The following is a 12,614-nucleotide window of genomic DNA, read 5'->3' as shown; positions in this document are numbered from 1 at the left end:
TCTCTTACTTCACTTCCAATTTATCTCTCAATTTGATAATAAATAGGATCATTAAAAATTTGAAACAATAAAAGAAATTTTAATAAAATTAGTGGCTAAAAGTTAAATTTTAATTTGAAGCTTTTAAGTATATATATACACACGAAGAATTCTATTTTAATTTTTCATATTTGTTGTTTTAGTGTTATATTTTTAAAAGATATAAAACTCTTTTACTTCACATAGTATTAGTTATAATAGTAAAGATTAATTTAAGCCAATAAGATATTAGCCATGTATTTCAATACACTATTTTGAATGTTATTTTAAAAAAATATATATTTTATTATATGATGATTTTGATAGTGTAGTTCATATTTCTAAAATATTTTTATTAAAATGTATGTAGTTTTTCCTTTTTACTTAAAAAATCTCCAATATTGACTAATAAGAAAATAACATCATAAAATTCTCGATCTTACTAGTCTCACCTTTTAATCGCTCTCGTACAAAAACTATCATCCATTTCTCAGTTGTCTCTTGTGAGCAACAACTATTTCAATCTCTCAGCTATCTCTTTCTAAGAGTTTAATTTATTCCTTGATGTTAATTACATGTTCGTTATAGTGATTTTTATAAAAGATAAACTAAAAAAATATGATTTGTATGTTAATTTGACTCCTTAGAATATTTCGTTATTTATGACATTAATCAAATAAAACGTAGACCTCCCTACTGGAGTTATTTGCCTTAGCGTATAAGACATCATTGGAAGTTCAAAGATAAAACATGCAAAATTAAAGACAAGCACAATACAAAGTTACAAACCATAAGGGATAACTGATAAGTTGCAAAGAAGATACAACAATTGACAACACTTGCTAAATAGTAAATAGTACTAGTGATAACACATGAAAAGGATTAATTTAGATATTGTTGGAAAGTCGAGGATTGATTAATTATAATTAACTAATTATAGGACATAATTCTAATACCTAAGTGCTTTTGTACAGTAAACTCACACGTGGTTGTTGATTTCGTTCTCCTTTTTATGAATCCGTGCCACAATCGCTGGTGTCTGTGGACTTAACAACTTTACTCCTCTTGAGTCCGCAGAACACCAGTGGCACGAATTACATCTCAGAGCTCTCTTTTCTTATTTTGCGATGGAAATACTGCAATAATATATTTGATGAACACCATATATAGTTGTTAATTAGAACTATAGTAGTGAAATGAATAAATAATTCAACTTTGTCGTACTTGTGTAATAATTTATCAGAAATTATAACTTGCATTTTCTTATGGGGCAAGTAAGAATCGAATCAAAATAGTGGTCTAAAACGTGTATCACGAAGAATATAATGCTAGGTCCAGGCCTCAACACTCAACTGGATAAGAGTGACAGTGAATTAATAAAGAAAAATATCAACCACAAGGGTTGACGTGATGGTTCAGCACCTTACCCCTTAAGCAAGAAGTTGGGGGTTCGATCTCCACCTCTGGTGAACAGAGAAAACTTTGTGACCAGTTCCCGGCCGAGGGGATACCTTGGGAAACCAAAAAAATAAAATAAAGAGAAATATCTTACTAGTATATATTTTTTATGGCATAATTATTTCAAGATCTTCCCTAATATTTCATTTTGTAACGCTCATCTGCGTTGTGGTTTACCATATAAGTTGTTGCCTAGAGAACTTACCTAAATGTTCTCCTTCCTACTTTCTCGATTTCAATTTTTTTGTCTGATTTTGAGAGTTTAAGAAAGTAATAAGTTTTTTGAATATGTTGATCTTAAATTAATTAAGATACGTAGAATATACCAAAATATCATTTAATCTCTTGTGGATTTTAACATGTCATGTGTGAAGCTGACTTTACAAAGTTGCACGCCAAAAAGATAAATATAATTCATTTTTAAAATGATTAAAAATGAAAGTAAGACAAACAAATTGAGAAGAAAAGATTAGTATTTATTTTATTAAAAATATTAGTCCTTTTGTTTCATTTGATGTGACCGGATCTCATTAATTTGTTAGTATGTTTACAAAATAATATATACTTTCTTTCTGCATTTAAAAATAATTTAATTTTTAGCTTAGTCAAAGTTCATGCTTTTTTTTTTTCAATAGGCGAGAAGTGATAAGCATATATTTTGGAACAGAGGAGTAATAACTTGACGAAAAGGCTAAGCTATTGATGGAGTAAAGTTAAAACTACATCCCATCCATTAGTACATGTTGTAATGCTAGTAGCTCCAACAAAACTAGAGCAGCCCGGTGCACTAAAGCTTCTGCTATTTACAGGGTTCGGAGAAGGGATTCATCAGAAGGGTGTATTATACGCAGCCTTATCTTGCATTTCTGCTGGAGGCTGTTTCCAAGGATTGAACCCGTAAGCTCCTGATCACATGACAACAATTTTACTAGTTACTCCCCTTCAGCTAAAGCAAAACTCACACGGAGAAAACTACAGACATTATCAACCATAGACACGAGTAATATTTTTATATCATATTCTATCAAATTATTCACGTATTTACTTCTTGCAACAAGAGGAAGCTAGTGTATTATAACCATGTTTTTTAGCATACTTGACAAGTTGATCCAACTCCGCCCCCATATCGATATATCCATCACCATTTTTATCGGCATGGTGCAGCGCTCGAGCTGCTCGCCATCGCGGGGAGGTGGACCCCAGCTGCTTGAACAAATCTTTCAAATCTTCTTTGTTGAGGCAACGATCGCCATTGGAATCATATTTCATTATAACTTTGGCTAGTTGTTCATCGGTCAAAGTTACATGATTGCATGGACATTTCATGTTGTTCTTACTAGGCCTAACAAAGTCCAACATATTTATATATTAGATGTGTAATATTATGTGATTTGTGTGCTGAAGAAAAAAGAAGATACAAAATTATGTAGAGATTAATATAGGAAGATATATGAGGATATATACTTCTCAAATGATGAGAGTATTTGCAAATTTTGGACAAGCAAGGGATATATATAACAAGTTCCTCACAATTAGGAGCAAAACTTTTTCATTTTCCATCACAGGCCCACTCTTTTTGCACGGTCTTTAAAAGGAATAACTACATACCACCACAATTTATTTTTACTAAACTACATAAAATTTCTACTATTTTTATTAATTACTTGAATCTTTTTTCTACTTAAAAAAAATCAGATACATCCATAAATTCATGAATTTTTTAATACAGAAATTTTAATTATGTATCTCCATTTGATCTAATTAATGTATTATGTATCTCACCCAAATAGTTTCAAAAATGGATATATCTCAGTAATCAAAATTATGTATTTCTACTTCAAAATTATGTATCTGAATACTAATAATGCATCTGAAAATTGCAAAATAAGGGATTATTTGTACTTTAGCAAAGAGTAGAAATACAGAATAATTAGGGATAAACTTATTGGGATAATTTATGTAAGTTTTATTTTTTAAAATTAAAAAAATATTTCATAAGCTACAAGGTTCTAATCTATCCGGAAATGAATATTAGTTTGTTACCATCACGGAAAAAAGAAATCAAGATTTTATCCAATTTTAATACTCCCTCCGTTTCGAAATAAGTGAATTGTTGGGGTATTTATTGGTGTTTCAAAATAAGTGAATCATTGAATTTTTTTTCCAAATTTGCCCTAATGATTTGACAATCAATTAACTTTTGAAAAGGTATTACAAGGTCAACTTTTTTTTTTTGGGTAAAAATGAAAAGTTATGTTAAATTTATGTCTTTAATCCTTTTTCCTTAATATGTGTGCCAAAATCCAACAATTTATTTATTATGAAACGAAGGGAGTATCTTATTATTGACTGACACGATAAGGACTGAAACCTAACGTTGAATTGGAAAGAAGGTAAAGAAACCTCGGGAAGTGTGCCAAAAAGGCTCTTTTGAAAACTATTTTGTGGTTTATTAAAAAGTTATGAAAAATTTATCAAATACCCTATTTAATCCACATCACCACAAATTTATCCAACTCAACAAATTAATCCAACTCAACAAATTTATCCACAAGTTTTTTAATACTACACTTTAACCCAATATTTCTAACTTAACAAATTCATCCCCAAGTTTTTAATAATACATTTCAATCCACTCCATTGTCCATCATTATAAAATTTCTAGGTTTCCAAAAATATAAAAAAAATTTTCCAAAAGCTAAAAATAGAAGGTGGTTCTTTCCCTCCAAAAAATGCTCCGATTCCGACGTCCTTTCAGGCATTATTTTTCGGCGATCAGCTCTAAATCAGTCCACAAACCTCATAAGCTCGTCCATTGCATCCATTTTACCCCATTAGTTTGTTATCTTCTCAAACACACTTTCCTCCATTTTTAAAAAGCTTTAAATCAGTTACATTAGTTAAAAACTCTTTAGAAGTACATTACAATAACTGAGGCGACTCCAAGTTCATTTCTCTATTTCATAAAACCAACAACCATTGATTAGAAGCAGTATTTGCAATTTCAAGTTTCTGTATAGATATCTGCGCAGTCATCGACCCGTCATCGTAATTCATCGACCGTGCATACATCCCGACATAGACCCTAAGCTTAATCTACCGTCGACCAAAGGTTAATTCTAGGATGTCTGTTGCAGAATTTGTTCTGGTTGCAGGTGATTTTATGGGAGAATGGTTGAATACTCCCAGAGGTTGGAAATAGAGATCTTTTACCAAGGTGACACTGCCCATTGCTGTTTGCCGAAACAGTTCATACGGCGAATTGGTTGCAAGCATAATGCAGAGCGGGGATCTAGATTGCGCGTCGAGCAACGTGGTGATTAGTTATCTAATGCATTCGAGGGAAAAAGGTGAATCCTACGATCATAGATAATGATGCACGTGTGTCCCTTTACATGATGGATGTTGATGCAGATGGCTTTAGGCCTATTTTAAGGATAAATGTAGTCGACAGGTCCTTTGAAGGACCGATGAATTCATTACCGTCCCCACCTCGGTGCCGGACAGTCGACAACGATTTGAATGATTATGAGAGAGATGGCGATCATCCCATGAATATGGAAGATTACTGTGTGCATATGGAAGATGTTTCATCGGACTCACAAGATGCGAAAGAAAACTGTAGAATGGGATCCCAACCAGTACATTCCTTCTCCGAAGGAACCAATTTCTATCGTGATCAAACATTTGCCAACAAAAAATAGTTGAAAATGCTACTAGATGGAGCAGCGGTGAGACAGTCTTTTGATTATCATATAGAGAAAAGCTGTACCAAATTGTTGAAGGCGAAATGTCTATCTCCTAGTTGTGGCTGGTTGTTGTGGGCAAGGAAGTACGAAACCTCAGACAAATTTCACATATATAAGTATTTCGGGGTGCACACGTGCGGTGTTGAACACGCCACCCGCAAGCACAAGAAAATGTCATCCGAATTGATTGCTTCACTATGCATAAATTATTTTCGGGATGGAAAGGGTCTAAGCATGAGTAAAATTCAAAGGATTGTGTTCAAGGAGTTGCATTTCTATGCAAGCTACTGGATATGTTGGAAAGAAAGTGTAATTGCAAAGAACATCATTCGCAGGACACCAGAGCACAGATATGCTTGCTTGCCTGTTTTTTCCCACATGGTGGAGTTGTTGAATCCAGGGTCTTCCTACTCAATCATGGTAAGCTAGATTGATGGATCGTTCGTTTACTACTTCTTAGCATTTGGAGCTTGCATACGGGGATATACCTATATGAGAAAGGTAATTACTGTCGATGGCACACATTTGTATGGAAAGTAGGGGGCGTGTTGCTGAGTGCAGTAGCACAAGACACTAAAAATCACATCTTTCCAATTGCCTTTTGTGTCATCGATAAAGAGAACGATGTTTCTTGGACTTTCTTCTTTCAGAAATTAAAGTCTATCGTAGAAGATGAACCAGATCTATGTATCATCTCCGGCAGGCACATTAGTATCGCTAATGCCTTCTCCCGTGTATACAGTCATGCACATCATGGACTTTGCATGAGGCACCTTGCTGAAAATCTCCGTGTAAATTAATACCGTAGAGAACATCTTTATCTATTCTACACCGCGGAAAAGGTGTATTCCCTTGATGAGTTTAGCGAGAATTTTGAGGAATTAAAGTATAATTGCCCCGAGGTAGCACATGTCCTTGAAAATGTGCTTGGTTTTGAAAAATGGAGTAGAGTACACTTCCCGAGCAATAGGTACAATGTGATGACCACAAACATCGCCGAGTCGCTCAACTCGGTTTTGATGGATGAACGGGAGTACCCTGTGTCGTACATATTCAATTCAATTTTTAAAAAATTTGATGAAAGGTATAGGGAGCGGTATGCCTATGTCCATGGTAAAAATAACATATTTATGCCTTGTGCAGAAAAAATCCTAAGGGATAACAAGAGTGCGAGCGATTCCTTGTATGTGACTAATCCAAACGGGGTTTTCGACTAGTACACGGTGTTCGGCAGTGGTGTTACTGCCAAGGTCAATCTCTTGGAGAGGGGTTGTTCTTGTCGGAAATTTGACTTAGTGAAAATGTCGTGCGAACATGAGATGGCAGCTTTGTGAGAAAAGTATAGCGATGGTGTAGTTTATGGAAACTCCATCTACGAGTACTCTTTGTCAATTTATAAAGCTGTAAGTTACCTCCTCGCATACTTGGAAACAATTAATGTTGTCCCTCCAGAGGTCGAATGGAATGTGCCACAGGAATTTCTAGGCACTAAAATTTCTCCACCTCCTACGATCCCAAACTCGAAAGGAAAAAAGTCAAATGCACTAAGGGCGTCGGTGAGACGTTCAAGTCCAAAAGGAGGAATAGGTGTTCAATATGCAAGAAATATGGGCACAAAAGAACCACGTGTAGCATGGCCAACAAATCATAGATAGGCTTTATTTTGCTTCAGTTGTAAAGCTGCTATTTTGGTGTATAAATGTGCATTTCAGTAGAATTTAACATTCAGTTGTTATCGACTTAAATCTTTGTATACGATAGACTACATACCTTCTATGATATATATTTAATGCGGTCTATTAAATAATATATATTTGTTATATGATTAATCATCAAACATGCTATGTAGGTATTTATACCGCCATATCTTTCTAGTAGATACTTTGAATCATTATTTCCTGTTCCCAATTAATTAAAAGCTGCAAACACGTCTGTTCTCAAGAAAAATTACTGGTATACGCTAGCCAAACATTTTCTATTCCCACACGCGTCTACTGACCATTGGTTCGATCTATGAAAAGTCGTCATCTATAGGTCTATAAGTACATGCCCTATTTCTACGTAACCCTTCACTTGTCCCTAAACTCAAAACATCAGAAACCCTCTTCTTCTTCCTCAAAACACCGAAAATCATGCCTGGTCGGAGAATTGCCCTTTGCCCAATCAGACGAGTTCCCCCTCGTCTCTACGATTTGCTTCTACTTCGAAATGATTTTGATCGGCTATTCTACGGCCTGGGAGAAGACCGCCGTTATTTGAAGCGTGAGCTTCGACGAATTGCTCGTTTCCTCTAAGCAATTTTGGAGTGTCTTGGAATGGACGGCAACACTACATCACCCCCATCATCCCCATAATTTTGTTTACTATTTTTTTTTATGTTGTTAAGTTTTTGTTGGTTTGTTCATTGTTGAAGAAGCTTTCGCAGTAGGACTTTGTTAGAAGGAAACTTCTTCCATTTTTCTCCTTTTGCTGTAAATTTTATCAAGTAATATAATGAAAAAGTTTAATGTAAGTTTTAGTTTCTGTTTAATGAATAATTTCAGTTTGAACGTTATGTTTACCACATTTGTTATGATTCATTTTTTTTCTTGTGGCGGTTATTCTTCTATATAAACACAAATTTCAAATATGTATGTCTCGTTCAATTAACAGTAATGTAGTTTGACTTGATTAATTTCAAGTTTTTGTAAAAAGTGATATATAGTCTATCATGAATCACATACTTCATATTTCATCAACCTTGTATAATAGTCGATCGTAGATAATGTGAGTCGATGTGTCACCGATTAAATTAAAACAGACAATAACATATTTGGGGCTAGTGGAACAAAATAATTAAATTAAAAATAATTTAAACAAACAATAAAATATTTTAGGACTGGTGGAACAAAATAATTAAATTAAAAATGATTTAAATAGACAATAACTTATTTTGGGACTGGTGGAACAAAATAATTAAATTAAAAATAATTTAAACAGACAATAACATATTTTGGGGCTGATGGAACAAAATAATTAAAATAAAATGATTTAAACAGAGAATAACATATTTTGAGGCTGGTGGAACAAAATAATTAAATTAAAAATGATTTAAACAGATAATAACATATTTGGGGCTGATGAAACAAAATAATTAAAATAAATAGATAATCTTGAGGGTCCATCGATTAGTCTGGTCTATAGACTTGTGGTGACAGTTAATAGACCGTAGTAGATCATGGTTTATGTCAGCCATATCAATTAGACTGATCTACCGTAGACTTACAACTTTAGATGTGCATCGATTGATATCATAAGTAGGCGTAGACCACGTTGATCGATGTGCACTGCCATAGACCGTCACTTGGATATAGTTAAAAAATGAATACATAAATTAAAAATAAATGTAGTGTTGATTTCTACACATGTGAGTGAGTGTAAACAAGACACAAAATTATATTAGAGCTTGTACAAAGTGAATTAAGGAGTGTGTGAATGTGTAGTGGTTGAATGTTCAATATGCTAAGAGTAATGTGTGCCAAAGCACAAGTATTTATTAAAGATATATATTGTATTTGATGACTACACATTCCACATACTCTTTCCATCGCCACCCTTAAATCAAAATAGTGTGCGGAATGGATAGTGATTGAACAATCATCATCCTCAATACAATATATATCCTTAATACATACTTGTGCTTTGACAAACAATACTCTTAGCATATTGAACATTCAGCCACTACCCATCCACTCACTCCTTAATTCACTTTGTACAAGCTCTAATATGATTGTGTGTCTTGTTTACACTCACTCACATGTGTAGAAATCAACACTACATTTATTTTAAATTTATATATTCATTTTTTAACTACATCCAAGTGACGGTCTATGACAGTGCGCATCGATCAACGTGGTCTATGTATACTTATGATATCAATCTATGCATATCTAAAGGTATAAGTCTATGGTAGACCAGTCTAATCGATAGACCCTAAAACCACAAATATATTCTTTACATGATTACGCATACTTATGTAATCAGAAGATCAATCGATGCACTATAGAAGGTATAAGTCTACGGTAGACTAGACAAATCGATGGATAACATAGGTCATGATCTACGACGGTCTATTAAGTGCCTCCACCAGTTCAAAAAATAAAATTACTGCTCCAACGGTAATAAACGGCTACTTTTATAATCCATCAGTGTCAACACTTCATTTTTACTTCATATATAAGCTTGGTCATCCCTCATTATTTTATTTCATTCGCTTTGTTTTGTTTTTAAAAATTCTACAATGTCTCAAGCCTCTCAAACATCTAATTCTAAAAATATTCTACTTTGTCATTGTTGGAATGCGGATGTCCTGAGGACGTCACGCACGGACTCAAATCCAGGTCGCAAATTTTATAATTGTACAATTGCGAAGGTGAGCTGTGTGTGTCTTTTTTATGAATTTAAGTTAGTTGTTATGTAATTATTATTTTTCTAGGATAATGGCGCGTGCTCATTTTTTAAATGGATTGATGAGATATCACCTCCAACCAGTCCATCAACGTTGAGTCCGGGATCTGAGACATCAAATTTTCAAGGCTTGACAAAATTTAATCTACTACAAAGGTTCCAACAATGCGAAGAAAATAAAGATTTTCTCATGAGTTTGTTCAAAGAAGCCGAAGAATAGAGGGATCACTTTAAAGTGTTGCTACATGATACCAAAATAGAGAGGGATCAACTAAAACAAAAATTGATTTTGATCGAAGAAAGGGAGAATGACCTAAAAATGATGTTATGTGCTATAATGCTAGTATTTGTTCTTTGGAAAGGTTTAACATGGATGTAGTGATATTGAATAAATAATAATACTTCTATTTTTCTATAATGTTAATACTATTTTTGATAGAATCATGGTCGATCAAAAAATACGTCGACTTAAAATTGACCAGCAAGGTAATAATAGACCATACATGCAGTATACGAAAGATTAAGTATGTATTCTACGACACAACCATGCACTGTACCAACTATGACAACACCCTGCATATTCAAATGGCCATGCCACTAATCAGTTTGATAAAGAAAGATTCAGTGCAGAATCATAACCACTATCATTAAATAAAAGAATGTTTCTAATATCCTTCCAATAGATCCTTAAACTTTCATACTTGTCAAATAAAAAAAATATTTGTTCGATCCTAACTATTGATCATTCAACAACATATTAACAATATTAGCATTCAAATGTCTTTTTCCCTGTGTTCCTCATCAACACAAATGTTACTGTTGATTTCACTTACGATATTCATGACCACATATTTTTGGTCAGCATTAGCTCTTTTTTTCTTAGCAGCTGTAGCTGTTTCTTCATGCTCGCCTTCTCTCCTTCTATTTCAGCATCTGCAGTAGCTAGTGCTTCTTCACCTTCTTCTCCTTTTTTCTTAACATTTGTTGCTGCTTCTTTTTCAGCTTCTTCTTCTGTTTCTGCAACTGTTTCTTTTGGACTTTTTTTAGCTAGTGCTTCTTCACCTTCTTTTTTTTTTCTCAACATCTGCTGCTGCTTTTTTTTTTTTTCAGCTTCTTCTACTTCTGCAGCTGCTTCTTTTGAACTTTCTTCTTGACACATATATTCATTCATTTCTTCTTCTTCATCCTTCTTTTCTTCTTCTTTTTTCTCTCCCGCCACAACAGAGGCCAACTCATCCATTTTGCTCTTTTTTTCTCCTTCTTCATTCCTCTTCGATTCACGAAGGTCCACATTCATTGTATCATCATATTACAAAGTGTTACTGATATTTAAAGCTGAAAATTCATTAATAATATCAATTATTGATTGAATGAAGTTACCTTGCTCGTGTTGTCGCTCATCTTGTTCCTTTTTCTTCAGTCTTTTCTCTCTAATATAGGCAACAATATCCAACACCGCTTCCTCGATCGCAGCAACACACTTATGAAGATCCTCGGGGGATGAGGTACCCGCTGCATCTTTAGAGGTGCTCGGAGTATCATCATCACCAATGCGTACTTCAACGGGGTTACCACCCAAATTCCCATCATCATCACTATCCTCATTTCAAATAAGTACAGTCCTTCTAACTCTTTCTTTAATCCATCGAGGACGTTATTCTTCACCTCGTCCGTATATGGCTCAAAGGAAATCATGTAATCCATCTTCGTCTCACGAAGAGTGGGGATGATGTACGGGTGCACATTCTACAAAATATCAATTAAAAATTACATAACATTCGATACAACCGTAGTATTATTATTGCATAATAAAAAATAAGTTCATACCTCAGTAACTTTTCCTTTGTACTTGAATGGGTCATCTTCGATTATCTGGTCACTTTTTGTAGTGTGCCATCTGAGGATGCGGGGAATGGAAAAGGTCTTATCCGTTGATTTTTCAGCAAATTTTTCAAGATGAGGAAAGACCTCGTAGATCCAAACCTGTAAGTAGTACATCAGTGAAAAAAGAACTCAGAGTCTATGCTATAGTAAAACTAAAACAAGAATCTACAATAAACTCACTAAAGAGTTTATGCTAGATACCATGAATGCCCAGGGAAATTCGAATAGAGCATAGGATGCCTTTTGCTTCTCATCAAATACTTCCCTCTGCTTCTTCAGGTCGCTTTTCTTTTTTAGATAGTCCAGGGTTAGTTGAAATATCTCTTTCCCGCACGGATAATTCTCGAAGAAACTCAAAGAATCGACCATTTGAATCAGTTTCGTGTCGACAACCTTCGTCGAATCCTTTGCAAGCAACATGGTGTGCAAGAACCACAGTAAACAACACTTCAATTTCTGGTCCTCGTTCAGCTTATTCCGTCTGATCAAGTGTAGCAAGTTGGCCTCCGTAATGTTTTTATTTTTTGTCACCTTAAAGCAAAAATTCTCCCCCTTTGCTAGCACCTTCTTCATTTTTTATTCATTGGGGTATGATGAGCAATTCGGCCCCGTGATCAAACAAAACTCTTTCAAGACAAAACTGCCAGGCTTGTTGTTAACGCAGAACCACATCTCGTGATGCATCTTATCGTTCTTGACGTGTTGCAACAATAAATAATGGACCAACTGCCCATTAAATTTGAGATGTTCTAGCAGGTTTCTCAGGTGTCCAAAATAGGACCGCTTGAATCTTTTTCTTCAACTCTTGGTCGAAAAGAACTTGCTGGAATTCTCGATAAGCAGCCATTCTTTATCTGACCAATATCTTTGCCGAAAAAGATCTGACCTCGTCCATTATCGTTCGAAGGTCATACCGCTCCACGAAAATGAACCTCGAAGGATATGGCACGGACAAGGGATCATTATCCCCATCATCATTGTGTCTTTCACTATATTCGCTCTCTTCACTGTCACTACTAGCACTGTGCTTGGCAATATCGTCACCGAAATCGACATAGT

The 12,614-nt window shown here is 34.5% G+C and overlaps 1 protein-coding gene across 1 annotated transcript; it reads right to left on the bottom strand.

Annotated features, from left to right (window-relative positions):
- Positions 1 to 2,154: 2,154 nt before the first annotated feature.
- On the bottom strand, positions 2,155 to 2,939 carry LOC124897782 (polcalcin Jun o 2-like). The gene is made up of 2 exons (XM_047411173.1): positions 2,573 to 2,939; positions 2,155 to 2,381 (listed from the first exon to the last, which is right to left on the bottom strand). The coding sequence occupies exons 1-2, from the start codon at positions 2,833 to 2,835 to the stop codon at positions 2,330 to 2,332; spliced, it is 315 nt and encodes a 104-aa protein (XP_047267129.1). The 5' UTR covers positions 2,836 to 2,939; the 3' UTR covers positions 2,155 to 2,329.
- Between the last annotated feature and the right edge of the window lie 9,675 nt (positions 2,940 to 12,614).

This window comes from Capsicum annuum, chromosome 4 (assembly GCF_002878395.1).
Source record: "Capsicum annuum cultivar UCD-10X-F1 chromosome 4, UCD10Xv1.1, whole genome shotgun sequence".
Taxonomy (NCBI): domain Eukaryota; kingdom Viridiplantae; phylum Streptophyta; class Magnoliopsida; order Solanales; family Solanaceae; genus Capsicum; species Capsicum annuum.
The sequence above is the reverse complement of the archived record's forward strand: the minus strand, read 5'-3'. Positions and strand labels throughout refer to the sequence as shown.

What these genes read in the sequence shown, in the direction of transcription:
- LOC124897782 (XM_047411173.1), bottom strand. Translation starts at nt 2,835, where the DNA reads ATGTTGGACTTTGTTAGGCCTAGTAAGAACAACATGAAATGTCCATGC. An exon ending in GAGTTGGATCAACTTGTCAA is followed by an intron (nt 2,382 to 2,572) that starts GTATGCTAAAAA and finishes TCATGTGATCAG; the next exon opens with GAGCTTACGGGTTCAATCCT.